General features: G+C 56.8%; 9 protein-coding genes across 9 annotated transcripts; 5 read left to right on the top strand and 4 right to left on the bottom strand.

Annotated features, from left to right (window-relative positions):
• Positions 1-78: 78 nt before the first annotated feature.
• Positions 79-3,161, bottom strand: BKCO1_4200047 (serine threonine protein kinase; the record flags this gene model as incomplete). Its single annotated transcript, XM_020275904.1, has 4 exons — positions 79-917; positions 966-1,111; positions 1,272-3,027; positions 3,080-3,161. 4 exons carry the CDS (start codon positions 3,159-3,161, stop codon positions 79-81), a joined length of 2,823 nt encoding a protein of 940 aa, XP_020128297.1.
• Positions 3,162-3,600: 439 nt separating this feature from the next.
• On the top strand, positions 3,601-5,786 carry BKCO1_4200046 (serine threonine protein kinase; the record flags this gene model as incomplete). The annotated part of the gene is made up of 3 exons (XM_020275903.1): positions 3,601-4,860; positions 4,920-5,526; positions 5,587-5,786. The coding sequence occupies 3 exons, from the start codon at positions 3,601-3,603 to the stop codon at positions 5,784-5,786; spliced, it is 2,067 nt and encodes a 688-aa protein (XP_020128298.1).
• A 706-nt stretch (positions 5,787-6,492) lies between these two features.
• On the top strand, positions 6,493-8,094 carry BKCO1_4200045 (calcium-independent phospholipase a2-gamma; the record flags this gene model as incomplete). Its single annotated transcript, XM_020275902.1, has 4 exons — positions 6,493-6,775; positions 6,828-7,071; positions 7,123-7,371; positions 7,449-8,094. 4 exons carry the CDS (start codon positions 6,493-6,495, stop codon positions 8,092-8,094), a joined length of 1,422 nt encoding a protein of 473 aa, XP_020128295.1.
• A 325-nt stretch (positions 8,095-8,419) lies between these two features.
• Positions 8,420-9,519, bottom strand: BKCO1_4200044 (sir2 family histone; the record flags this gene model as incomplete). The annotated part of the gene is made up of 2 exons (XM_020275901.1): positions 8,420-8,967; positions 9,030-9,519. The coding sequence occupies 2 exons, from the start codon at positions 9,517-9,519 to the stop codon at positions 8,420-8,422; spliced, it is 1,038 nt and encodes a 345-aa protein (XP_020128296.1).
• A 615-nt stretch (positions 9,520-10,134) lies between these two features.
• BKCO1_4200043 (cytochrome p450) lies at positions 10,135-11,862 on the top strand (the record flags this gene model as incomplete). The annotated part of the gene is made up of 3 exons (XM_020275900.1): positions 10,135-10,230; positions 10,287-10,780; positions 10,833-11,862. The coding sequence occupies 3 exons, from the start codon at positions 10,135-10,137 to the stop codon at positions 11,860-11,862; spliced, it is 1,620 nt and encodes a 539-aa protein (XP_020128293.1).
• A 919-nt stretch (positions 11,863-12,781) lies between these two features.
• BKCO1_4200042 (uncharacterized protein) lies at positions 12,782-13,681 on the top strand (the record flags this gene model as incomplete). Its single annotated transcript, XM_020275899.1, has 1 exon — positions 12,782-13,681. One exon carries the CDS (start codon positions 12,782-12,784, stop codon positions 13,679-13,681), a length of 900 nt encoding a protein of 299 aa, XP_020128294.1.
• Positions 13,682-14,823: 1,142 nt separating this feature from the next.
• On the bottom strand, positions 14,824-16,457 carry BKCO1_4200041 (dihydrolipoamide acetyltransferase component of pyruvate dehydrogenase; the record flags this gene model as incomplete). The annotated part of the gene is made up of 4 exons (XM_020275898.1): positions 14,824-15,900; positions 15,962-16,185; positions 16,252-16,301; positions 16,369-16,457. 4 exons carry the CDS (start codon positions 16,455-16,457, stop codon positions 14,824-14,826), a joined length of 1,440 nt encoding a protein of 479 aa, XP_020128291.1.
• Positions 16,458-16,906: 449 nt separating this feature from the next.
• On the top strand, positions 16,907-23,040 carry BKCO1_4200040 (guanyl-nucleotide exchange factor; the record flags this gene model as incomplete). The annotated part of the gene is made up of 3 exons (XM_020275897.1): positions 16,907-21,161; positions 21,213-21,576; positions 21,627-23,040. 3 exons carry the CDS (start codon positions 16,907-16,909, stop codon positions 23,038-23,040), a joined length of 6,033 nt encoding a protein of 2,010 aa, XP_020128292.1.
• Positions 23,041-25,122: 2,082 nt separating this feature from the next.
• Positions 25,123-25,455, bottom strand: BKCO1_4200039 (uncharacterized protein; the record flags this gene model as incomplete). Its single annotated transcript, XM_020275895.1, has 1 exon — positions 25,123-25,455. One exon carries the CDS (start codon positions 25,453-25,455, stop codon positions 25,123-25,125), a length of 333 nt encoding a protein of 110 aa, XP_020128301.1.
• Between the last annotated feature and the right edge of the window lie 1,267 nt (positions 25,456-26,722).

Genomic DNA, 26,722 nt, shown 5'->3' with positions numbered 1-26,722 from the left:
AAAAAACCAAAAAACAAACAAACATCCTCCCGCGACCAAAAAAGAAATACCATCGTGCAAGCACGCACGCCCACGATCTCAAAAAAGAAAAATCGCAGCGATCAGCGCCAAATCCAGCGCGAACACCGGCACCCACAGCTCCACCACGGCATCGTCGCCCTCGACGAAAAGCCCGTGACGCAACGCCGCCCCCTCCGACGACGACGGCGCCGCCACGACTTCGTCGTCGTCGTGCAGCACCCGCTCCAGCACCAGCACCAGCTCCAGCAGCAGCACACTCGCCGCCGACGCCAGCTCCAGCAGCAGCAGCCTCGCCGCCAGCACCAGCACCAGCGCCAGGCTCCGGCACACCAAGCCCAGCGCCAGGCTCCGGCCCAGCTCCGCGCCCAGCCACACCACCAACGCGACCGGCAAGATCCGCAGGCCGCGGACGAGGAGCGGGGAGGGGAGGCGCACGCGGAGGCGGATGGCGTAGGTGCGGTTGCGGTCGCGGTCGCGGTCGTGGTCGCGGTCGTTCTGGGTCCTCGGGCCCGCGGTTCTTGATCTTCTTCTGGTGGGGGGGTGGGGGGGGCCGTTTGTTGTTGTTGTTGTTGTTGTTGTTGTTACTGCTGCTGCGGGAGCGGGGGCGGCAGTGCGGACGGGGACAGCGGCGGGGGCGGGACGGGGAGCGGGACGGGGAGCTGCAGGACGGGGAGCGGGACGGGGAACGGCGGCGGGACGGGGAGCGGGAACTGCTGCTGCTGCGGGAGGAGGGACCGGTGCGGGAGAAGGGACAGCCGCGAGAACAAGAACAGCCGTGGGAGCAGGAACAGCCGCGGGAACGGGGACAGCCGCGGGAACAGGGACAGCTGCGAGAGCAGGAACATCTGTGGGAGCCGGCGCGGGTGCAGTAACGGATCCAGCTGGGGGAGATGGAGCTGGGTAGGTCAGCAAGTGCACTCAACAGTCATGGTTGATTTTCTTACCCGTTACCCAGCAGTCGTATGATTGCTCGCTGGAGCTGTCATGTTCGCTGGCGACATCAGACGAGTCTTCGTCGATGGAGACGATGTCCCAGTCGCCCTCAAGGGCGAAGTTTTCCGCGGACATGACGGGCGATGAAAGTTGAGGACTTGGAAATGGTCAGTGGCCACGGCAGCCTCTTATTTATAATGATGCGTGGGGCCCTACTAGTGGCGCTTCTCCAACCGGTTGGTCAAAATTTCTACTCCCAACCGGCCTGTTGGGTAGAAGTGTGTGGACCCTGTTAACGGTACGGACCAGTGTTTTACAGGGTGATATGATTCAGCACATCAACCACCAAGCGCATGTATGCCTGCTGGACCATGGCGGCGATGACGGGATCGGCCTCGTCGGCGTCGGATTTGAGGCTGAAGCCGTCCAGGCCGCCGACACAGGTGCGAAGTGCGTCGCAATACCGCTTTCCCATGGCAGCCTGGACGTGGGTCAGCTGCTCGCTACTTGGACCCAGCAGACTGTCTCGGATCCGGTCAACCATGGCTCGATTCACCACCAGATTTTTGCTGATCCCGAATATCTCGACCACGGGCTTCCAGTACGCAATCTCCAACAAAATGAGGCCGAGGCTGTAGAGGTCGTACGTCTTGCCAAACACACGCCTCTTCTCTTCGATGTAGTCTGGGTGGCAGTAGACCAGCGTCCAGTCGGGGTCCTTGGACGGCATGGTCATGGTCGCTCCTTCATCTGGGCGCGATGATTCAAAGCCGGAAACGTATGGACTAGCCAGGTCGGGTCTCCCTCCGTCTGTGAATAGAAGCACGTTGGGGCTGCTAAGTCTCTTGTGCAGCCACTTAACGGCATGGAGGCAGAACACGGTCGTGGCAAGCTTGCGGGCCATGGCGAGCCTGCTGTCCAAGGAGGGGGTTGTTTTGTCGGGACAGGACAATTGGTCGAAAAGGGTCGTCAACCTGGCGTCTTCCGAGGGACTGGGCAGGTCATAGACGAAGCCGAAGCGCGACCGGTGTTTGTCTTGGACGAAGCCGCGGCAGTGGGGCACCTGGAACTCGGCAGGCTTTGCGTCATCGTGGAGCAGCTGTGCGAGGCGTCGAACACACTTCTGGACTTCGGGCCTGGCATCGGCGTGGTATGAATGGGCGTCGGTGGCGTCTGCAAAGTAGGCCACGTCGTAGGGTCTCCACTCAATCCAGACGCGCTCGCCGCCCAAGGTGGTGATGGCTCGGCTCGCAAGTCCATCCGCGCTGGCCAGACCGGGCAGGTCGAGAAGGAGAGGGAGGCACTCGTTCTCGTCCCAAGAAGGCGCGTTTGTCTGGGCGAAGTGGTTGCTGAAGATGGCTAAACGGTCGAACAGAGATTGGCGCTGCCTGTTCGTGGCAATGACGTTTGTCCGCGACTCGCTCCCGACCATGGTGCTGCTGTCTGAGAAGGCCGAGTCGTCCTGTCGTATGGACTCGATTGCTGTACCGTTGGGCAGTAGCTGGAGCAATGCCAGGCGGATCTCGTGCGTGTCCTGGAGCAGCATGTCCAGCTTCTGATCTTCGGCGGTGTCATAGAGGTAGCCGGTAAGTGTTCGAAGCCTCCGCAGTCCGGCCTCCAGCTTTGTCTTGTCGGATCCCATGGCCCAGCGAATGCGCCTCGGGTCGGTGGAAACGCCGCGGACGCCGCGCGCAATCCACAGAGCTCGACGGACGAGCCTTGAGCCCTTCTCTTGCTCAGTCGCCTCGTTTGGGAATTTGATGATCTCGTCGTACTTGTCCATCACCGCAGACTCGACTTGGTCGTTGGCTGATTCGTCGGGCAGGGCAGCCTCGGGGAAGTGGAGAGCTCTTTTGTGCATGTCGCGCAACACGCCATCGGTTTCGCTCAGAACGGCCAGGACGACGCCGAAGTGCGTCTTGACGCTTTGATCGAAGCCATCGTAGCCGTCTCCTGTCGTGAGTTTTGCCATTTCGCCCCACACCCGCAGCCGCTCATACTCCATCCTCAGGCCCGTCTGGATAGACTTGCATTCAGACGGCATGTTGACTGCTGACTCGAAGTACGTGTACCCTGCCATGCATTTAGATGCTTTGACCCTCCAAGCCCAGCCGCGGGAACAAACCTTGCTTCACTCCACCCCACAGCTGAATCACCAGTGAAGCAGCACCAACACCAAGTCCCGCAACCGAAAGTGGGTCAGCCATTGTTGTTGCAGATATCGGTTGCAGTGAGGAAAGGGACACGGAAGCTTCAACGCAATTTGTAAGACTGCACATGCGGCTCAAACGAGCCATAAGGCTAATATACGATTGATAGTGCATGTGGTGGTCGCACAAGCTCTAGCCTCGCCACCAAGGCAACAAAAGCATTGAGGAAAGTGGTTTCCCCACATCCCCTTTCGTCTGGTCACCTAATCATGGGAGCCTTGGCTCCGCCTTGATACTGCTGCGGTGTGGGGTTCAGCCTTGCCGATCGCTGCCTACGTACACAGCCCGTGTAAGCCCTAAATCCCGCCCTCGCGGCTCCAGTGCTTAGTATATTTCTCGGCCTGGGGCTGACCCCGACGGGAGCTGCCGTTTACATCCAGTCCTGGCCCCCCACTTGAGCCCGCAAGGCATGAACGGACAACCAACAGTTTCCAGAATGAATCGCCCCGAGCTCAGCAACGACAAAGTCCAACCGCTCCCTGGCTTCCCCGACTTGAAGACGCGCCATGTCAACGGGACGTACGAGTTTGTCGGGGAGCGGCAGACAGGGTTGACTGGAAGCGGCCATGTTAAAACGTCGCGCATGTCCCTGCTGGAGTACATCACCAACGGCCGGTCGCCACAATGGCACCAAGAACGCTTCGACGACGTCCTTTTGAACCATCTGGTCATCAGGAGCTCGTCGTCAACCAACAAACCCATCCGAGAAGGTGACTGGATCGACCCGTACAACCCCAGTTGCACCATCATGGCCGCGAAGCATCGAGACAGGAACAATTTCCCCAACGACTGGATCGCGGTCAAAATCGTCCGCCTGCACGGCACGGAAAAGGATACCAACGAAGCCAAGAAGCGCTTCATGCACGAAATCAGGAACATGCAGACCCTATCAGCCGATCGACACCACCACATCATCTCTTTCATCGGCTCCTACGAGAGTGGCCAAGAGATGGGAATTGCCATGTTCCCTGTTGCAAAGTACAGCCTCGAGCTCTTGCTCAAAAACGTCTCGGACCACAACTGGGAGAATAGGGACAAGCTGGATGGCTTCTCCCATCATCACCATTTCTGGGCTCTGCTGCGATATTTCCTCTGCCTCTCCAGTGCCGTCGCGTGGCTTCACTCCCGGAACACGAAGCACAAGGACATCAAACCCGCCAACATCCTCATCGACTGCAAACAGTCCATCGTCCTGGCCGACTTCGGGCTCTCGAGGATCTACGACAACAGGGAAGACGCTGGCATCTCCAGTGGCCAGACGGGGTACACCATGACATACGCCCCTCCTGAAGTCATCGACCAGACCGACCGCACTTACTCGGCCGACCTGTTCTCGCTGGCCTGCGTCTTTCTCGAGATGGCCACCGTCATTTGTGGCGAGCCGACCGAGAAGTATACGAAGCGGCTGAAGCACCGTACCACCCCGCAGGGCGCGCGCCCAAAGTGCTATGCGTCTTCTCCGGAAGTGGTAAGAGACTGGGTCGAGGATTTGAAAAAGAAGAGGGAAAAGGTGCATCCCGCTGCCGAAAGGCTACTCACGCACGGACTGGAAAGGGTGAAGATAATGATGTCGAAAGAAGCCCATGCGCGAGGCGAGGCAAAGGATGCATATGAGTGCTTCAAGAGTGTCGTGGAAAGTGCATATGCTTTTGGGCCAGTTTCCAAGCTCACCTGTGAGCGTTGCACCAGCATCGACGTAAGTGATACCTTTTCGACAAGGATAGACAACATGCTAACCCTTCCATCACCCACCAGAGCTTGCTACCCCCAGAAAATCAGCATGAGAGATCTCCAACAGTGCCTGAAAACCATGCCGAGTCAAGTCATCAAGCAACGCATGCCCTGCATAACACAGCACATCCCAGCTCAGCATTCACTTCATCAACAATCGTGGCCACGCCGCTTGGCACGCCAATCCTTGAGAAGCCATGCATGAAAGGTTTAGTCGAGAGACAAGCTATAAAACCGCTGTCTCTGGGAGCGAAGGTGGACATTACGGATAATCCTGAGACAGGTGGTCATACGTCCGAAGCACTCAACTCAAGCGAGCCGTCGAGGACAGGTCGAGGGCTTGAGGTACCAAGCCCTTCGGACGTGACGTACAATCCCTCCAGTATTTCCGAGCGCACTACCACGTCCGGTTCACCGTCGAACCAGAGCACACCGCCATCAAGCATTTCGATGAGAGACGGCGCTTCCACCGGCACACCACAACAAGAGTCGCTACGTTGCGTAAAACGAAACAGAGGACAGTTCTACCAGACCACCAGTCTGCTAAAAGACCTACCAGGCCAGAAGGTCATTGTATGGGATGTAAAGAAAAAAACAACAGAGATACAGGACAAGGATTACCTACTGGATTGTAAGTCCTCAACACTCCCTCCAAGACTAAATCCGTCCTAACCTGTGTTGTGAATTGCAGACAAGCGTGGAGTGTTGTTCATTTCGGATTGGAGAAAGCGAGAAACGGTACAGATCAAACACTTGAACGACAGATCGCTGAATTTGTTCACGCTGCTAAGCGTCGTCAAGATATTTCGTTGTTGGCGCGAGAAGATACAGCTGCTCCTCATCGTATCGGAAAGGTCGGAAGAAAGATACAAAGACTACCTGGAAAGTTGAATGCAACCGTTCCAGACCTCCAGGGTGGCGAAGGGAGACCTTCGTTCCGCAGCCCGTGCTGAGCCATGCAAATGTGATAGCAGCCGCACAAGGCAAATCTCAAAAAGGAAAGAAGAAGAAAATCGGTGCGACGCACATGTAATCATGACACGCAGTAGTGCGCAGCTGCGATGCAGGTTGCGCCTCCCCAAGGCGTACTCGAAGGCAAGGCTGGATTCGGATAAGATGTCCAGCCCCCGTACGACCAGCAAGGCTGAATTCTGCCCATGCAGCCAATGAGTGCAAAGTGGTTATGCGAGGCTGGACCACTTTGTCTCACAAGCGTGTGACTGATCTCCCGATTGCGCCTGTCATTCGGCCGATGCTGTTTGCCTCGTCTGACCCACGAGCAAGTTTGGCGTCCCACGGCTGAGTCTAAGCTGTTGCCTGCGAGTAATCCAGGCGCTCCGGAACGAGTACACCTGAGCACACCAACAGGGGAGCATAGGGGCCTGTGTTCGTCGAGAGCTGCTTGCGGCGTTGGGAGGCGGACACAGCCTTGTGATGATCGTCTCTCTATCATTCTATTTCTCGGCACCAACGCCCGCCAGCCGCCCTATTCCCTTCCGACATTCATCAGATATCGTCTTAAACTATCATCGACCTCGTTGGCATTGATTCCGTTTCCAATTCTCGGAGACTGAGTGCATTGCCAACTGTACAAACCATGGTGGACAGGACAAATACAAGCTCTACCGAACAGTCTCACGGAAGCCGCGGATCCAACGCCAGCTCCGGATCTAGTAAATCGAGGGAAAGCATTCGAGCCTTCTTCTCTCGAAAAGCTACAAACACGAGCGATCGAAGAGCGTCCACAGCCAAAGAATCGAAGGACAAGAAGTCACCTACAGTCTCGAGAGATGGCCTCAAGATCCCGGACGAACGTAATGCCAGAGATTTGCTCCGAGACGAGCATGATGCGTGGGAGTACAACACAGTGCTCCTGTTAGGTAAGCACAGATGTATCGTTAAGAGACCACGATTGCTGACAGAGTTGACCAGGCGGACGACGATCAAATGCTATGATCCAACTGTTCGCTCTCAAGGCTCTCATGTCTGAGATCGAGAAACTTGAGGTGCGAAACAACGCACAGTCGAGCTTTGATTCGCCTTTGATACTTTGTCAAAGGAACGAGAATCCAGCGGGGTTGTCTGGTGCAGCACCCGACGAGACACCCAAAAACCACGACGCAGGATACCTCCCCTGCCACTATTTCGACTTCGCCGGCGGCACTTCCACCGGAGGGTAAATTGCAACATCGTATGCAAAGGCGGCCAACAGCTGACTTCAAGACAGACTCATCGCAATCCTCCTCGGACGCCTAAGGATGACGGTGGATGAAGCCATCACCGCGTACGAGGATCTGAATCCATTCCAGAAGTACACCACCACCCCCACGAAGAGGAGGGCTTCGAACCAGGAGAAAGAATTCAGGGAACGACTCGACTCGGCTGTCAAGAGGCCAGTGATGCGGCTTCCAGGCACCATGGTCAAGAACGTGCCCATTTCCACCAAACTCGCCTCCGGCCCGTACATGTGCAAAACGTAAGTGCTCCAATCTAAAAAAAAAAAAAAAAAGAAGAAGAAGAAGAAGAAAAATTTCCTGCTAACTCTCGACCAAGATTCCTGAGGGACGACGCTGGCAGCAAAGTGGACCTCAGCACCTGCAAATCAGACGACAGGCGCGGGGAAGAAATCATCGATGCAGCGTGCAAGATCATCAACCAACCGAAGAGGACCTGGGTTCTCCGGATGCCCAAGCGGAGGAACACCAAAACCGGCTCGCCAAAGTCTGATTTCCTAATGGGCATCAGCCGGAGCCAGGGCGCCGAGACGCGCACGCTCGAAAGGTTCTCCACGAAGGACGTCCCGAAGTTCATCGAACAAGGCGCCGACACGTTGGATTCCGGGGCGGACATCCTCTCTTTGCTCGAGAAAAACCGATCATCCGACGCGAATGCCGTCAGGTGGCTGGAGCAGATCGGTAAATGTGCAGAATATCTGGTGGAGAAGCGACAGCGGCGAGCACAGACTGCGAATTGGGAAAGATTTGCCCTGGGAACTGACTACAGATGCGGCTACTGCGTGGCCGAGGGCCGACCGAAGGACCCGGAGAGGTCGTACGACCAGTATTTGTTGATCGAACATCTGCAGACAAAGCATCGTGCACCACCGTCTGATGATGATCGGTTTGACACCTATTGCGAGATCCTGAGACATTTCCGGACCGTGGCCGTTGCTCAGGAGCCAGGGGTCGAACAATGTTGAGGGGTCGGTGGGGCTACGTAGGTAGTTGAATGAAGAAATTGTGCCATGAAACAAAAAGAACGTAAGTGATCCAAAGAGTCCCGTGCCGATACGAACAGAAGTGGTTACCACGTGCGTACCAGTACCACAGATTACCAAGTACGGTTCCACTCCATGCCCCCGTATATTCGACGTAATCAGATGTGAAATTCAGCTCAAGGAAAGTGGAAAATCCCGATCAAGTTGACGTAACCAAATGCACCTACAACCCACACCAAACACGGCGGCTCGACTGCACAGGAAGATGATTTGCACGTGCATATTCAGCCACCGCCAAGATACAGGATCACACACCTGGCACCACACCAATGACTTCTTTCAAAACCTCGGGTATGATTCGACTGGCGTCTCCTTTGAAGAACCAATCGCATTCCCTGAGGTTCGATGCAGCCCCCTCTTCCTCGGATTCTTCCATGTTGAAGACGGCAACCCTCGCACCCGCAATCCTCGCCGAGTGGATGTAGCCGGCGGCGGGGTAGACAACGGCCGTGGTTCCAACAACCAGCATCAGATCGATGGGGCCCTTGTCCATCCAGTCGTGGATGCGGTCAATCGAGGACCGTTTCAGCGACTCGCCAAACCACACGACGCCCGGGCGGAGGAGCGACGAGCAGAGCGGGCAATGCGGCAAGTCCTCGACGGCAACATGCTTCAGCGGTATCTTTGGATCGGAGAGGTCGACGTCGTCGGGCAGCTGAAGAGCGGGGACGACGGGGTCCGTGAAGTTGTCTTCCTCGACGTAAGAGCACTTGGCGTTGGAGCATTTGATGTCGAACAGCGAGCCGTGGACGAGCTGCAAGTTCTCGGCCGGGTGGTTCGCGCGTTGAGATAGGCCTGGCGGACATTACTCGTTAGCCCTGTCGCGACGTGGGGGCCGGGGGAAGGAATGTAAGCACCATCGATGTTCTGGCTCACAGCAAGGTAGTCGGGCCTTGTTTTGGCGAGTTTAGCCAGCGCCACATGGGCCCTGTTTGGTTGGGCGTTCAAGGCGGCATGGCGCCTGAAGCTGTAGAACTGCCACACGAGAGAGGGGTCGTGGGCGAAAGCTGCGGGCGTGGCCAAGGTGGTGGCATCATATTCCCTCCAGAAGCCGCCGGCACCGCGGAAAGTGGGCACGCCCGAGGCTGCTGACAGGCCGGCGCCGAACAGGGCCATGATGCGGCTGGACGACTTGAGGTGGTTGGCAAAAGATACATAGTCGTCCAGTGGGATGTCGACAGAGGCCGAAGGCAGCGTGTCGGTGGGGACCTTGCGCTTCTGTTGCTTCATGTAGAATTTCGAGAGCTCTTTCTTGAAGTTCGAAGGGAGCTTGGCTGGAGCGGCAGACGATTCCTGCTGGTTGGCCTCGAAATGCTCCATCTCGCAGAGGTGCGGGTCAACGGCCATGACAGAGATTGACTATATGGGTGGTTGCAGAACAGGCAGCAACGGCTCGGTGGTTACATATAGAATAGGCAGCAACGCCTCCCCCACACCCGTCTCCGCGACAGCGGCCAAGAAGAGGCTTTGTCTTCATCGACGCAACTTTGGACGGCTGGACGTTCTGGACTTGGCGGAGGAAGGGTAGGTGAGCTGGCGGTAAGCTTAAGCTTGAGCATGGTGGGTGCATGTCGAGGTGTTGCATCGGGGATGGACAAAACCCTGACTCTGCTGCGCTTGACCCAAAGCGGTAAGCGACATGTGCCACCAACCCGTCGCTTTCATCTTTGCAGCGCCGCCCGTCGCCCCGACGCCTACCATGCTACGCCTTCGACGCGAGGAGGCGCAGCGCCGCCTCCTTCCGACGGTATTGCCGTCGAGCACGCGGCAATAATAATGTGACGCCAATCGGCCTATCTGCGTCGAAACGGCCGCTATCCACCAATTGTGCGTCGCCAATTGCGCTCCCTGCAATGCGAAACCGAGCTACCCCGTGCGAGCCTGACCATTTATCCTTGGACCTCCTCCCCTCCGCCTTCCTCGGTGCGACACCTGTCCACCGGTCACATCAGTCTCTGCAGCATGGCGTCCGGCCTCCTCCTCGTCGCCCTGCTCTCCGCAGCCGTCATCTACGTCGTACTTCTCTGGCGCCAAAAACGCGCGCTTTTCAAAGGGCTGGTAGGTCCAGTTCGATCCCATCAAGGCCGCTGGCTCCAAGCTCACAGCCTATGCAGCCGCAGCCGCCTGGCCACGACCCGCTCTTCGGCCATGCCAAAATCATCAAGGAGCTGGCAGATGAGCTTCCGCCCGGTGTCCACCCTGCCGTCTACAGCTACCTGTTGAGGGAAAAGTACAACCTGCCCCGTGCTTTCTACGTCGACCTCTGGCCCTTCTCCGACTCGTGGCTGCTGGTCACCGCCAACGAACTGTCCGAGCAGATTACTACCAAGCCTAACATCCCCAAGTTCAACCGCATGAAGTACATGCTGCAGCCCTTCGGTGGTCAGCGCAATCTTGTCGTCATGGAAGGCGACGAATGGAAGAGGTGGCGCGCCATCTTCAACTCTGCCTTCTCCGCCGCCAATCTCTCCAAGCACATCCCGGCAATCGTGCACGAGACGGAGAAGTTCCTGGACTTCCTCTCCGCCAACGCTGCTTCTGGCCAAGTCTTTGAAATGGAGCCCGCCGTCGTCGATCTCACTGTGGAAATCATCGGCCATGTCATTCTGTGAGTCCTGCTTGCCAACCCCCGACGACACCTTCGCTGATAGCCATCGTAGAGGCAATGCTTTCACTGCCCAGGCCGGGGCAAAGGGCTACAAAGCAGCCCTCCGTGATCAAATCTACTGGGTGTCCGTTGGCTCCCTACCGGGCTTCTCCGCACTCCGCGCCCTCGACCCGTGGCGTCTCTTCAAGATGCGGTCCAACGAGCAAAAGATGAACCAGGCCATCGGCAACGTCATCGAAGAGCGCTGGACCGAGCGCCAACAGGCCGGTCCGTCAGGCAAAAAGGCGCTATACGCCATCGACCTCGCCCTAGATGCCTACGCGGCCGACAAGAAAGCAATGGGCCAAGATCCTACCACTGTCGCCATCGACACCGAGTACATGACGATCCTCCAGGACCAGATGAAGACATTCGTCTTCGCCGGCCACGACACGTCCTCGGGCACCATCTGCTACATCAGCTGGTCTCTCCACAAGCACCCGAAATGGCTCGACGAGGTCCGCGCCGAGCACGACCGCGTGCTGGGACCCAACCCGTCAGCCGCCGCCGCCGCCATCGCCGCCCGCCCCAACGTCATCAACGAACTGCCCGTCACCACCGCCATCATCAAGGAGACGCTGCGCGTCTTCCCGCCCGCCGGCACCCTCCGCGGCAGCGACGTGCCCTACCCGATCGTCGACCCGGAGACGGGCGAGACGTTCGATACCAAGGGCTTCATGGTGTGGGCGCCCGGCTTCGCCCAGATGCGCGACGAGCGCTACTTCCCCGACCCGCATTCGTTCAGGCCCGAGCGCTGGCTGCGCGACCGCTGCCCGGACGAGTTGGAGCCGCGGCTGAAGGACCCGCATGCCTGGAGGCCGTTCGAGGTCGGCCCGAGGAATTGCATCGGGCAGGAGCTGGCCATGATCGAGGTCAAGATCGTCATGGCGTTGATGCTGAGGAAGTTTGACATTATACCCAGCTACACGCAGAAGGTGGACAGCAAGTTTGATTTCTTGGGAGGACAGGCGTATCCGGTGCTGTTCGGTACGGCCAAGCCGAACCAGGGCATGCCAATCAAGGTGGTGGAAAGGACTTCGTAATGCGGGCTTGACTGGACGAGTCGAGTCGTTCCAACGACAAAGAACAATAAAGAATAAAAAGTAAATATAGCCCGCTTTCAGGGAAACAAAGGCCTCTAAGACGTTGTAGAGTACAAAGAGACTTTGATGCCGGGCGTCGGACAATGACATTGTGTATCGTGGTCTACGGCATACATAAGCGCACTGGACACTCCATCTAGCATCATTCACCAAACAAGCAGTTGCTAACGACCAGTAACTCACTCATTGACTCCACTTTTCGAGTCGCCAGGCCACCCTTCACTTACCAACACGGACAGGTCCAACATGTGCAGGTCTGACGATACCGAGACTAGCAATGTCCCGATTAATGACATGAGGCCGAGGAGATGGCTCTGTTGCCAGTGTGGCGGCTTGAATTCGTCCGACGACATGTGCGAGTGCTGGCACTTCAAGTGCAGTCGCTGCAGCGGGTCCCAGCATACCAGCCATTGCAAAACCCAATGATGATGGGTATAAGAAAAGGTAGGTCTAACCTGAATAGAGGGCATCGAGGATTAGCCTGGAAATTGAGTCTGAATTGAACACTGTTTACATCCATCATCCGATCCACGTGAATCATGACACACACAGTACCTTACCTACCGCCAACGCAAGGGGCGGGGTCCGATGTCCGATGCCGCCAAGCAGGCAACGACTTCTGACGGAAGCGGGGAGATGCTCCACCCACCCACGCCGTGTCGATCACCCGACATCGCTGCGAGCTCCGGGAACCCTCTCACACCACGCACGCATACATAAAGAACAACAAACGCCCCTCCCCCATCTGCGCATGCGGGCCATCCAACCAACAATGCCCACCAGCTAAAAGGCAGTCTGTCTCGGCAGGACTTAAAACCAAACCAACCCAACCCAAACCAAACCAAACCAACCACAAACCATGCCCATCGGCGCCCGCGCCACCGTCCTCCTCACGACGCTGGCCGTCGCCCCGCCCGCCTACTACGCCGTCCACACCGCCCACCGCCTCGAAGCCAAATACCCGCGCCTCCAGCCCTCCGACGACTCCACCTCGACACCCGCCCTCCGCACCCCCGACTTCCCCATCACCCACCACACGCCGCACGTCGACATCTACGGCGGCAAGGTCCCCGCCCGCGCGCTGGCCGACTACTACGCGTCCGACGATGACGGCCGCCACGGCCATCCCCTCAGCCCGCACGAAGCCTGGGCCCGCTTCTTCCTCGAGTCGCCCGCCCTCCGCCTCGAGGGCAGGCTGTTCGGCGGCTTCTCCACCCGCAACCACGGCGACGCCGGCGAGCGCGGCTTCCACCCGGGGCAGAAACTGCTGAACGGCGTGCTGGAAGTCGTGCGGGCACCATCGCCGTCTTCCTCTTCCCCCTCGTCGTCATCGTCGCTGTTGTCCTCACGCTTCCTGCGCCCCATCGCGGCGGCGGTGGCGCTGCCGACGACGACAACGCCGCAGCCGCTGCTCGTGCGCTGGACGTGTCCGCCTGCGGCGGTCGGCTTCTTCCACACGGCGGCGGTGCGGTGGGGCTACCCGTGGCGGCTGATGAGCGGGGGGCGGCACGAGTTTGCGGTTGTGAGCGACGGCGAGCCGGACGCCGAGGGCTTGGTGGAGGTGCGGTTCGGGTGCGCGCACGACTACGAGCGCGTGGCGGAGGAGGGGAAGGATCAGCAGAAGACGATACCCGGGTGGGTGGCGAGGCTGCATCGGGTGTATGCTATGTGGTTGTTGGATGAGAGGATTGAGGCGTTGAAGAGGTGGGCGGCGGCGGCGGAGGAGGCGGAGGCGGCGGGGCCTGAAGGGGGAAGATGAGGGCTTGGGGGATTTGATTGGTTGGTAGTTGGGGATGTGGGTGACTTGGTCTTGTGTGTATTTTAGGCGTTATTCGGAAACTGTATATTTTTTTTTTCTCTCTTCTTCTCCTATTTTACTAGGGCTTGTGCCATGGTGAAGTGGTTGTCCTGTGATGTATGACCATGAATCATACTTCGAAATCACCGTGATTTGCCGTTGCTCCCTTGTTACTTTCTTATATTTTCGGCATCTCTATGTCTTGAGACCATGAATTCCCTATTGTACATACATCGTGTCATATGCAACAAGCAGAAAGGAAAAACGGACTACTTACCAGTAGAAAGCCGAGAGCTAACAAACTCTTTCTCAACTTCCCAAGCAAGATTGATAGGATGCTCCACAATTGGATCCCCGGCCGAATGGATCAAGCCATGCATTGCAGGAAGTACGAAGCTGAAAGTGAGCGAGTGAGAATGAGAGGGCGAAAAAGCGTGCATGCCTTCCCCCAACCAATTCTCCGAAGTCCGACGCGGACCGCCTGCGTCGGAGATTGCTAAATTTGGCAACCGAGCCGCCCGTTCCGCCCCAGAAGCTGTCGGAAAAAGCAGGAAGTCGGAACCAACGAACCCTTCGCCAACAAAACCAAAACAAACCCCCCGAAAAACACTTGTCTGGCAGGGCGAACAGGGGCGCACCTCGTGAAGGTCACTGGCGCGGGCAGCAAGAGTCGGCTGTGGCATTTCAAAAGATGGAGATGGCACTATGACTATTTTTTTTGTTACACGCGCGCGAGGTGCCAGTGCAGCAAGCTCCACCATAAGAGAGATGAGAAAAACCGCAGAAACGCGCGCGCACTCCGCAATTGCCCGCCTGCCTACGACGTGATTCGTACAACAAAAGAGAGAATAAAAAGTAGAAGTCTAGAACTCGAGGCTTAATAAAGAAGAAGTAATTGGGGGGAATAGGGTTTCTTCTCGCAAACAACCCCAAAATGCACCACGATAACGTTAGCGAAGCTGGGTTAGATGTACACAAAATACCCAAGCACCTCGGCCACCAACTTCCTCATAACCTTCGTTTCCTCATCCCTCCTCTCTGCCAACGAAAGCCTTGATGCTCCGCTCGGCTTCACTGCTTGCATCCACACTAGCCGCTCCCACTTACAGGAGAAGCTCCAGAGGGTTCTCAAGCACCTTCTTGAGAGCCTTCATGAACTCGCCACCAACCGCGCCATCAACGACCCTGTGGTCGAAAGAACCAGTAATCACAATCTGGTCGTCCCACTCGATACCGGTGCCCTCCTCCGTCTCAGCAGGGATGGCAACCTTCTTGGTCGTGCCGATGGCAACGATGGCAGCCTGGGGGCTGTTGATGATCGACGTGAAGCGCTCAACCGCGTCGTTCATGCCCATGTTCGACACGGTGAAGGTGCCACCCTGGAACTCCTCAGGCTTGAGCTTGTTCTCCTTGGCGCGCTTGCCCAGGTCCTTGACCTGCGCCGAGATGGACTGAAGACCGAGACCAGTGACGTTCTTGACAATGGGGGTGATCAGACCAGTGGGCGTGGCAACCGCGACCGAAATGTCGACGTTGTTGTGCTGGCGAATGACGGCCTGGCCGCCCTCCTCGATCCAAGACGCGTTGGCCGTGGGCACCTTCTTGAGCGCGACAGAGCAGGCCTTGATGATGAAGTCGTTGACCGACAGCCTGTACGCACCATCGGCGGTGGCGTTCAAGGCGGTGCGGAGCTTGAGCAGCTTGCTGACCGAGATGGACGAAGAAACGTAGTAGTGCGCGTTCTCGCGCAGCGACTGCGCCATGCGGGTGGCAATGACCTTGCGCATGCCGCTGGCGGGCACCTCCTCGTACGAGGCGGCGGAGCCAGCAGCAGCCGGGGCAGCAGCCTGGAACTTCTCAACGTCGGCCAGAGTAACACGGCCAGCGGGGCCGGAGCCCTTGATCTGGCTGATCGCGACGCCCTTCTCGAGCGCGAGCTTCTTAGCAGCGGGAGAGATGACGGGCTCACGCTCAAGGACGGGCTGGAGACGGGCACCGGTGGACTCGGACTCCTGGGCGGCGGGAGCCTCCTGCTTAGGAGCCTCAGAAGGAGCGGGAGCCTCGGACTTGGGCTCCTCCTTGGGCGGGGCAGCACTGCCCTTGTCGCCACCAGCATCCGCAGCGGTGAAATCAGCAAAGGCAGAGACGTCGCCGCCCTCCTCAACCATGACGGCAATAGGCTGTTGTCCTGTTAACCCAAACTCTCGAGCTGCTGCTTATCGGGACCGGAATCGTGCTTACGCTGCCGACAGCGACATCCTTGGAGCCAGAGTCCTTGAGGACCTTGGCGAGGACACCGTCCTCCTGGAACTCAAAGTCCATCTGCGCCTTGTCCGTCTCAATCTCCACGAGAACTTCACCGGGGGAGATGGTGTCGCCCGGCTTCTTCTGCCACACGCCGATGTTGCCGGCCGTCATGGTCGGCGACAGCGCGGGCATGCTCACGACCGAGTGCGGGGGGAAAGCTGTCGGAAAATCATGTCAGTGCTCACAGGTCGCGCATTGAGGGCTGTTGAGCGCGCGGGACCGACATTTGGATGCATAGTAGCGGGCGAGAGCTGAAATGGCGGGCGCCGATCGTCTGGGGCGCGGAAAAGCCGCAGGTCAGCAAAAGTCGGGTGCCATTGACAAGCATTGATTGAGCATACGCGGAGAACAGCTGCGACCTGGGCAGAGCGCGGAGGCCAGCAGTGGCGCGCAGGCAGGAGCTACGCGAGAGGACGGCGGCGGCGGACATGTTGGCGGCGCGGGCGGGTGGTGGCAGGCTGTCGGAGGGAGAAGGATGCCGCGACAGGCGCAAAAACAGCGGGCGGAGAGTCGGAGGGAGGAGCAGCTCCGAAGCCTGGAGACCCTTTGCGGTTTTGGGGGGTGAGGAGGATGGAACGAAGAGTGGTGGAGGGTGTTGTCTTCTTCACAGCGGCTCAACGCAATACTTTTGCTGGGGCTTCCGCTTCGGAGCACGCAGCCCGGCCGTCGCCGCGCCAAGGCTCAGCGCTAGGACGCGAGGCCCTGGCTCCCGCGCAGAGGGACTGGACAGCTTACATCACTAGCCCTCCCGGCACGTTGCACTTTGGGCCTCCCAGGAACATTTCATGCCACCGCAGCCCCAGCTGCTGTTCCGCCAGAACCACGCGATGCGCTGAGACTTGCCTCCGCACTCTCCCGCCACGCCCCGAATTGGACACCATGGCCGACACCGACCCGCCCAAGGACGACCAGGACACCAAGTTAGACGAGCATAAGGAGGAGCAAGCTCCGCATCCCGCAGAGTCCGAGGACGATCAGCCAGCCGAGGAGGATGCGCCCGCCCAGGCAGATGCAGAGCCTGCAGAGCCTGCAGAGCCCGCAGAGTCCGTCGAGCCCGCAGAGTCCGCCGAGCCCGCGCAAGCTCCCGAGGAAATAGAGAAGGAGGACGAGGAGAAAGAGCTCGAGGTAACAGAACCCGTGGCCTCCACGGAGCCATCTGCGCCGGTCCCGGAGACTGTTGAAGATGGCCCTCATGAGAACGAGCCCCAATCGCCACGGACAGGGCAACCAGCTCCCCCGAGAATTTCGTTACCGGAGGGCTCGAGCGAACATGGCGACCAGCAAGACCGACCACCGACCACCTCGTCCGACCACACCGTGCCGCCGTCGCCATCCGCCCGCCTGCGCACCGATTCCCAGTCGACTGCAGCCACCACCGCGACCGCCAGAACAACTACACGCAGCTCGCTCGTCTTCGTAGTGACGGCGCTGGAGACTATTGCCGCGTCGAAGGATGCGCGGAAGACCAAGAAGTTGGCCGACACAACTCAGAAGGCACTGTCGGCCATCAAGGGCGATGGCGATCCATCCAGCATCGACCCCGAGGTCTTGTTCGAGCCTTTACAGTTGGCGACAGAGGCAAACACGATCCAGGTGGTCACGACTGCCCTCGACTGTATCGGCAAGCTCATTAGCTACTCCTACTTTTCCTATCCCTCCGAACAGCCCGCCGGCACCCCGGAACAGCCTGCCCTCATCGACCGCGCCATCGACACGATATGCGACTGTTTCCAGTTGGATGCCACTCACGCCGACATCGAGTTGCAGATTCTCAAATCTCTGCTGTCCGCGATATTAAACGACAAGATTGTCGTGCACGGAGCCGGTCTTCTAAAGGCTGTCAGACAAACCTACAATGTCTTCCTGCACTCGAAATCGAGCAATAATCAGCAAGTTGCCCAGGGCGCCTTGACTCAAATGGTTGGGACGGTCTTCGAGAGGGTTAAGTCGAGATTACGCGTAAAGGAAGCAAGGATCAACCTGTCCAAGTCATCCCTGCACAAGAATAGTTCTGGCGATGTGTCCCCGGAGGGCGGCGACATAGGAGGCGTAGACGCTAATGGGGACGATGCTGAGACGTCGGAGAATGCTTCGGACCTGCCCGTGGAGAAGGATGAGGGTGCCAAGATAACTCTTCAGAGCTTCGAAAATCGCAAGAGTTTCGACGACGCAAGGATTGCGGATAACGCACCCACGCTCGTCACGAGGAACAAACCCCGCCGTACTCCCTCCCGTGCAAACACTCTCCAATCTAACGATGGCCAAGAGAGCACAGACCCCACCGAAGAGGAGGAGGAAGACGAGATCTACGTCAAGGATGCGTACCTTGTCTTCCGTGCCATGTGCCGCCTCAGCACGAAATCCGTTCCTCTCGAAGAGGCTCAGAATGTCCGGTCTCAGAGCATGAGGTCGAAATTGCTGTCACTTCACATCATCCACACCATTCTCCACAATAACGTTGCTGTCTTTGTTTCCCCTTACGCCACGATCAGAAGCAGCAACACTGCCGAGCCAACGACCTTTGTCCAGGCCATTAAGCAATACCTCTGTCTCAGCTTGAGCCGAAATGGAGCTAGCTCATTGAAGCAGGTTTTCGAAATCAGCTGTGAAATTTTCTGGCTCATGCTGCATCAGCTGCGGGTCATGCTCAAGAAAGAGATCGAGGTGTTCATGAAGGAAATCTATTTGGCAGTTCTGGAGAAGCGTAGCGCGCCCACCTTCCAGAAGCAGTACATCCTCCAAATCCTCCACCGACTAGGGGGCGATCCTAGAGCACTGGTCGAGATATATCTTAATTATGACTGCGACAGGAGCGCACTCGACAATCACTTCCAGAAGATCGTGGAGCACCTGGCAAGGATATGCAGCACACCGGTTGCAATCACCCCACAACAACAATTGGCATATCAGGAACATCACGCAAAGCATCAAGCAGCTAGCCCGACAGATTGGCAGACCCGTGCGATGCTCCCACCCTCGCTCGCGACGAATTCACTTCCAGCTGGAAACGAGATCGATCAAGGCTTCCCGCCCGAGTATTCACTGAAGCAAGAGTCGCTCGAAGCTTTGGTCGAGATTCTCCGGTCGCTGGTCAACTGGTCTCAGCAGAGTCTTTCTGATGCTGCTGCAACGTTGCGTGTGAACGATGGAAGACCATCACACGAGGACCTCCGAGAGTCTATGGATACTCGGGCCAATCTTACAGCCTCTCCAGCGCTAGACTCCCCCAATGGCCCGGGTACCCCAGCGCCGGAGGATGACCCCAGCCAACTAGAGAAGGCAAAGCAACGCAAGACTGCGTTGAACCACGCCATCCGCCAATTCAACTACAAGCCGAAGAAGGGAATGAAGCTCCTGCTCCAGGAAGGTTTCATACCTTCAGATTCTCCTGAGGAAATCGGCAGGTTCCTGTTGTCCAACGAGCAGATACACAAGAACGCGCTCGGTGAATTCCTTGGAGAGGGTGACGAGGAAAACGTCAAGATCATGCATGCCTTCGTTGATCTGATGGATTTCGCAAAGACACGCTTCGTTGATGCTCTACGACGGTTCCTTCAGAGCTTCCGACTTCCGGGAGAGGCGCAAAAGATCGATCGCTTCATGCTCAAGTTTGCTGAAAGATACATGACTGGCAATCCGACCGCCTTTGCGAATGCTGACACTGCTTACGTTCTCGCCTACTCGGTCATCATGCTGAACACTGATCAGCACAGCAGCAAGATGAAAGGCCCTCGTATGACTCCCGAAGACTTCATCAAGAACAACAGAGGAATCAACGATAATGCCGATTTGCCGGATGAGTACCTCAAGGGTATTTATGACGAGATCGCGAGTAACGAGATCGTTCTTGACACCGAGCGCGAGACAGCAGCAAATCTTGGCCAGCTGCCCCAACCCAACCAGGGCGGCGGACTTGGGAACATTGGACAGGCCTTCGCCAATGTTGGCAGAGACTTGCAGAGGGAAGCTTACATTCAGGCCTCCGAGCAGATGGCCAACAGGACTGAACAGCTCTATAAGAGCTTGCTGAGGGCACAACGACGAGGTCCGACTCGGTTCCCTGTGTCCAAATTCATCCCCGCTTCTTCATTCAGGCATGCCGGACCTATGTTTGAAGTGACTTGGATGCCGTTCCTCACTGCCCTTTCTGGTCCCGCTCAGGATACCCACAACCTCGAGACTATCAAGCTCTGCATGGAAGGCCAGAAGCTGGCAATCCGCATTTCTTGCCTTTTCGACCTTGAGGACCCTCGCCAAGCCTTTGTGACATCTTTGTCCCGATTCACCAACCTGTACAACCTGACCGAGATGAAGGCCAAGAATATCGAGGCCTTGTACGCACTCTTGGAAGTGGCCCAGCACGAAGGCAACCTTCTCAAGGAGTCTTGGAGAGAGATTCTCACGTGCATCAGCCAACTGGATCGGTTCCAGCTGATCTCTGCAGGAATTGAGGATACTGCCGTACCTGATCTGATGCGCAGTAACTCCGCATCCTCCAGGACTTCGACAGCACCGTCGAGAAAGTCTCTCCAGGCTCCCAACAAGAGTCGACCGAGGTCAGGGACTGCGGCTCTGTATCACTCGGAGGCAGCCGTCGAGAGTCGCTCGGCAGACATGGTTCGAGCAGTGGACAGGATCTTTACCAATACTGCCAATCTGTCCGGCGAAGCCATCGTGCAGTTTGTCAGGGCGCTGACGCAAGTCAGCTGGCAGGAAATCCAGTCATCAGGACAAAGCGAATCGCCACGCACCTACAGTCTCCAGAAACTTGTTGAGATTTCAAGCTACAACATGAATCGTGTACGTTTTGAGTGGACCAACATCTGGCAAATTTTGGGAGAACACTTCAACCAGGTCGGCTGCCACACCAACACCAACGTTGTCTTCTTTGCTTTGAACTCCCTGCGTCAGCTCTCAATGAAGTTCCTGGAGATTGGAGAGTTGCCTGGTTTCAAGTTTCAGAAGGACTTCCTCAAGCCGTTTGAACACATCATGAAGAATACGGGCGTCGTGCCTGTCAAGGACATGGTCCTCAGATGTCTGATTCAAATGATCCAAGCAAGAGGAGAAAACATCAGAAGTGGTTGGAGAACTATGTTTGGCGTCTTCACAGTCGCTGCAAAGGAGCCATATGGTAAGTCTATCTATACCCAGTTCCAGACCGGTATGCTGACCTTATCCGCAGAGGGCATTGTCAATCTTGCGTTCGACAACATCACACAGATCTATAACACTAGATTTGGTGTTGTCATCTCGCAGGGCGCATTTGCCGATTTGATTGTCTGCTTGACTGAGTTCTCCAAGAACCACAAGTTCCAGAGGAAATCACTACAGGCAATCGAGACTCTCAAGTCCACAGTTCCCAAAATGCTCAGGACACCCGAATGCCCCTTGTCTATCGGCTCAGACAAACCAAAGGATGAGCCCCAGGCCACCGGCGTACCGAAACAGCCTACTCGCCAGACGCAAGAAGAACAATTCTGGTTCCCCGTACTGTTCGCTTACCATGATGTTTTGATGACTGGTGAAGACTTGGAAGTCCGATCTCGGTAAGTTTCGTGTTGCTACTTACAAAGGCTGCTGCTTACGGATCCTCCAGGGCTCTGACCTACCTCTTCGACACGCTACAGCAATACGGCGCTGCTTTCCCTCGCGATTTCTGGGACACCCTATGGCGCCAAATCCTCTATCCCATCTTCATGGTCCTCAGGTCAAAGTCCGAAATGTCGAATGCACTCAACCACGAAGAACTCACTGTCTGGCTGTCGACGACCTTTATCCAGGCCCTCAGGCACATGATTGCCCTTTTCACACACTTCTTTGGGGCTCTCGAGTACATGCTCGATCGCTTCCTCGAGCTTTTGGCTCTTTGCATTTGTCAAGAGAATGATACCCTTGCCAGAATTGGCAGCAACTGTCTGCAGCAGCTCGTTCATCAGAACGTCACAAAGTTCAGTGAAGGACACTGGGAGAAGATCGTGAGCGCTTTTGTCGATCTCTTCCATCGGACTGAAGCCACTGCCCTGTTCTCCGCCGCTACGGCCGGATCATATACCCCGACGATCAACGGATCAAAGTCATCGAGGGCAATGTCTGATACCGCAAGTATGTCCGACTTGCCTTTAGATTCGGACGATAGAAGTGACGTCGAGGACCCCAATGCCCTGGGCATCAACGGTCTCATGAGCCCCCGGCGCGGTTCAGCAGCTGTCTCGGATGACGGCACCAACGGTTCCCCCCGTACAGACCTCGAAGATTACAAGCCTCTGGATGCGATCCAACAAGCGCCGGTCGTCGTGACGGCGGCCCGCCGCCGCTTCTTCAACCAGATCATCACCAAATGCGTGCTCCAGCTCCTGATGATCGAGACGGTGAACGAGCTCTTCTCCAACGACGACGTGTACGCGCAGATACCGTCCCCGCAGCTGCTGCGGCTGATGACGCTGCTGAAGAAGTCGTACCAGTTCGCGAAGCGCTTCAACGAGGACCGCGAGCTGCGCACGAAGCTGTTCCGCGAAGGCTTCATGAAGCAGCCGCCGAACCTGCTCAAGCAGGAGAGCGGCTCGGCCGCCGTGTACGTGTCGATCCTGTTCCGCATGTACCACGACACGAGCAGCGAGCGCCGGCTCAACCGCGCCAACACGGAGCAGGCGCTCATCCCGCTGTGCGTCGACATCGTCTCCAGCTACATCCACCTCGACGAGGAGACGCAGCAGCGCAACATCGTCACCTGGCGCCCCGTCGTCATCGACGTGCTCGACGGCTACGCCGGCTTCCCCGAGCAGGACTTCGACAAGCACGTCCGCGTCTTCGCCCCGCTCGTCGTCGGCCTCATGAACAGGGAGATGGGGCTCGAGCTGCAGCGGAGCGTGCAGGGGCTGCTGCAGCGCATCTTGGAGGTCAAGGTCGGGATCGAGACGGGCGGGCTGGTCGTCGAGCGGGGCAGTCCGATGGGCGAGAGGAGGCCGAGCGTGTTTGGGAGGAGGGGGAGCAAGGCGTCGGTGAACAAGTAGACCACGCACGCCACAAAAGAGGGGGTGGTTAGAGGGTTGGGATTGGGGGGGACATGGAAAGAGTCGTTGGACGACTGGTTAATGATGCCCATTGTAATGAGACGGATTATGCGACTACGGTCATTTCTGTGTGCGTGGGGGGCGGGGGCAAAGGCAGGGGGGGAGGAATTTGGTGGCGAGGAATCAACTGTCGTTGTTGCATGCATCAGAGACAGCCGGAAGATGAAAGGAGAGGAAGAAAAAAGAGGCATGTAATACGCGAGCTCAGAGGCTGGTTCGGCCCCCGGGTTTTTGCCCGGCTTGCGAGGCTTTCTTTCTCTTCCCCCTTTTTGTCTGGCTGACTGTCGTTTGGGGCGTTATATATCTTGGGGAGAATCTTTTGTTTCTCCTTTCTACTGTTCGTTTCATATCGTTTTGAGTATCTTATGTAGTTTTGGAGGGTGAGCGTAGTTTCAGACTTCAGGCTGTTGTATCTTTATTATTCAGATGATGTTTTTTTACTGGGGCCAAGGGTGATGGGACGGAAATTGTGGTACGCTGTTCGTTTGGTGTGGATATGTGATACGTATTGATGCCCCTCGAGATGCCCGCGGAGATGAAGCACTTTGACAACATATAATCGGGCGACGACATCTGCTCTTCATGTATCAGGTGTGACTGTGCACCTGCTGTACGTCGTCCATGTGACGTGTCAAGTGTACAGTTCACGAGAATCAGGGTCGTTCGGGCCTGGAGTAGGATATAAACAATACGCGTTCCTTGATGACAACTCGCAAGCACACTTAGGACAACAGCGTCAGTTTTGAACCCATGTGTCGCTCATTTACTCTTTCTTTCTTTCCCCCCCCCTCGTTCTCTGCTTCATGTTCTGCGGTGAGCAGTAACGGCGGTCCATTACGGGTCGCGTCATCGATCCATCCTTTGCTGCAGGACACCGTCTTCTGCCGATGGTGGACAGCATCAGATATAAACTCGTTAATAGATAGCATGAAGACTACGTGGTGCTACACTTTTAGTGGCAGAGCCGATCTACCCGACTCGAGCCACAGCGCCAGAGTTCGCGATTGAAACTCGCCGATTGCAATCGAACAAGCAATCGGATTGCAAGCAATCCCATGTATTCCGATTGATCGCCCTTAGCAATTTAAGCGCCTGGATTGTCAAGCGGGATTCGAAGGCCGCGTGCTTGTCAAGCTAGCGCTTAGTAATCGGGGTACATAAACCATCCTGCGGCGCGACACCTCCCTGTTCTCTGATCAACAGTCAACCCTTTCTGTCCTTATCGGATCACCAGGGCAGAAGGACTTGCTTAACGTGTTACTTGTCTTGTCTCCTGCTCTGGCGTTCCCATGGGTAGATGATGAAAGTTAAGATATGAGCTACTGTCTGAGGAGTTGTGTTCGATTTCAGTCCGGATGGCACAGTGCGCATCGTCTTCCCTCATTCGTTGTCGGTGGGCAGATAAGATTGGTTTTGATGAAGGGCTTCGTTATCGTTAAAGGTGGCGGAGCGTAGCGTTCTTGGTTGTTGCTGAGGGGGATAAGCAGGGTAGGTTAGAAGGAAACGGTATGTGGGTTTAGTTCGGCGCTTCGGGAGGTGATGACGACCCCGGAGTAGCCTCGTAAACTAGTTCCATAGGAAGAAAGGGCGCCCGGAAATACCTCGTTTCTCTCCATTGAAATGAAGTTGCCTCTTTATATTTATACTTCCGTTCATTGACACTGAACATGTTACTGGGCGCATTAGTCACATGCTTGGATGATGGAGTATCCCAACGCCGTGCATACTGCAGATCACGTACTGTATCAGACATATGACAGGGCACATGCAAAGCTGGCAAAGAGGGATAGTACCACTGGGTCCTTCGGATCCATTCCCATCGAGTTCAGAGGACCTCCATCAAAAAGCAAAAGCAAAAGGCATAACAAACGCTCAATATACCGCCCAGTCATCAAGTCTCGCAAAGCAGCATCCCGCCACTCGCTATCAGCCACGTATGAACCCTCTACCCATGGTTCATATGGCTTCACTTCGTTTCTTTACCGCCATCACTTTCCCTCGTTTCCCCCACATGTCAACGCCTCACAATTCCGACCAGTGCACCGGCTTCGGCACCTGCTCAACCTCATCCGGCGCATCCGGCCTCTTCTTGAAAAAGCCCGAACATTGCCTCAAGCCCCTCCCCATTGACCTCCCCACTCTTCTAAGAGCAGTCTTGTTCCTCTTGTTATTGCTGCTCTGCCCTTCTTCCATGCCCAAGGCATCACGAGGGGCGTTGCTGTTGTTGTGGGTTTCCGGGGAGGGTGATGGCGAGCAGAGGTGTGTCGGCGCAGATGGCTGCGCTGGACACGGTGCAACTGCGGTAGTGGTGGCAGCTGGGGGTGTGAAGAGTCGCGGCGACGGCGATGGACTCATGGCGGGTGTTGTTCCGGGCGAATGGAAACGGTGCGGACGAGTCACGCTGCTACTGGAAGATCTGGGGAGTCCGTCTTGCGAGAGGGGTTGCCAGCGTAGTGCTCGGCGGTTGTCGTGGTGAGGAGCAGGAGCGGTTGAGTAGGCATTAGAAGAGATTGTTGATGAGGTGGGAAGAGCCGGTGAGAATTCGGGCGAGGAGACGAAGGTAGAGTCGGTGGGCGAGGAGTTGGTGGAGGAGGAGAAGGAGAACCGGCTCGTCATATTCCCGTTCAAGGAGACAAAGCACCAATCGCGTTGAGGACGGAAAAAGAAATTAGAAACGCCGGAAGCCAGTGGTAGGAAGTTCTGGTTGTGGCAGTAATGGTGACAAGGCTGGGCGCGATGCCTTCCGACTTTAAATGTATAGAGCAATAGTGAAACTGGAAAGGTTGAGGGGTTGAAGGTGTTATTACAGGGAAGCCAAAGGGATGGGCGGCTGGAGAGTGGAAAGATAGCAAAAATAAGGTGGAAATGATAAATATATCGGCGCCAACACCACAGGACACTTCGCCGCTCACTAATATCGCATGGCAAAAGTCAAGAAGTCGGAAATGTGACAAGACGGCAGACCGCCCCCCGGGCTGCCAGCGAGCGCAGGCAGCAACCCGGCGACAAGGCGCAAACGAAGGGCAGCTTCCGGGAAGATGGCGATATGGTTACCGACATTTGGGAATCGTCACATCAATTTGGCGCCCACATGCAGGTGCACGACTGTTGGTCTCCACCACGGCCGCAAGGCAGCAACCAGCCTTGCAAACGGAACATTCGATGAACGGACCAGGCGTTTGTAGCGGTTCCCTGCTCCCCCATGCCCTTGAGCTCCATCCCGACTCAAGCGTCCGACGCGGCACAGGCGCCCGGCGATGGCTTTCCATGATAGTCAAGGCGCAAGGCTCAGCATAATCTCTCGACGTGCGGAAACGGGCTGTGTCTCCGGGCCGTGCGTTGGAGGCCGGGATGAATGAGGGCATTTTGCTCAAAATAAGTCCGCGGGCCAGGTACTTGACAGTGCCGGTGTCCTGCTGTGCCTCACGCTAAGCGGCGAACTCCCTCGCCGCACAAGACCATGCCACGCACGAAAATAAACAAGCGAGGTGAGGCTCAGCACGCTCAACCGGCCCAATGGCAGGCCTGGTGGCAGGCGCTATTCTTGCATCGATACCAGCGTGTTGGGACTCAACGCGCTTATTCCTGGCGGTGTTTGGTGCGCGGGGCCAGGGTGCGGGAT

This window comes from Diplodia corticola (assembly GCF_001883845.1).
Source record: "Diplodia corticola strain CBS 112549 chromosome Unknown scaffold42, whole genome shotgun sequence".
NCBI classification, from domain to species: domain Eukaryota; kingdom Fungi; phylum Ascomycota; class Dothideomycetes; order Botryosphaeriales; family Botryosphaeriaceae; genus Diplodia; species Diplodia corticola.
Note: the sequence above shows the minus strand (reverse complement) of the source record. Positions and strands in the feature narration are given on the sequence as shown.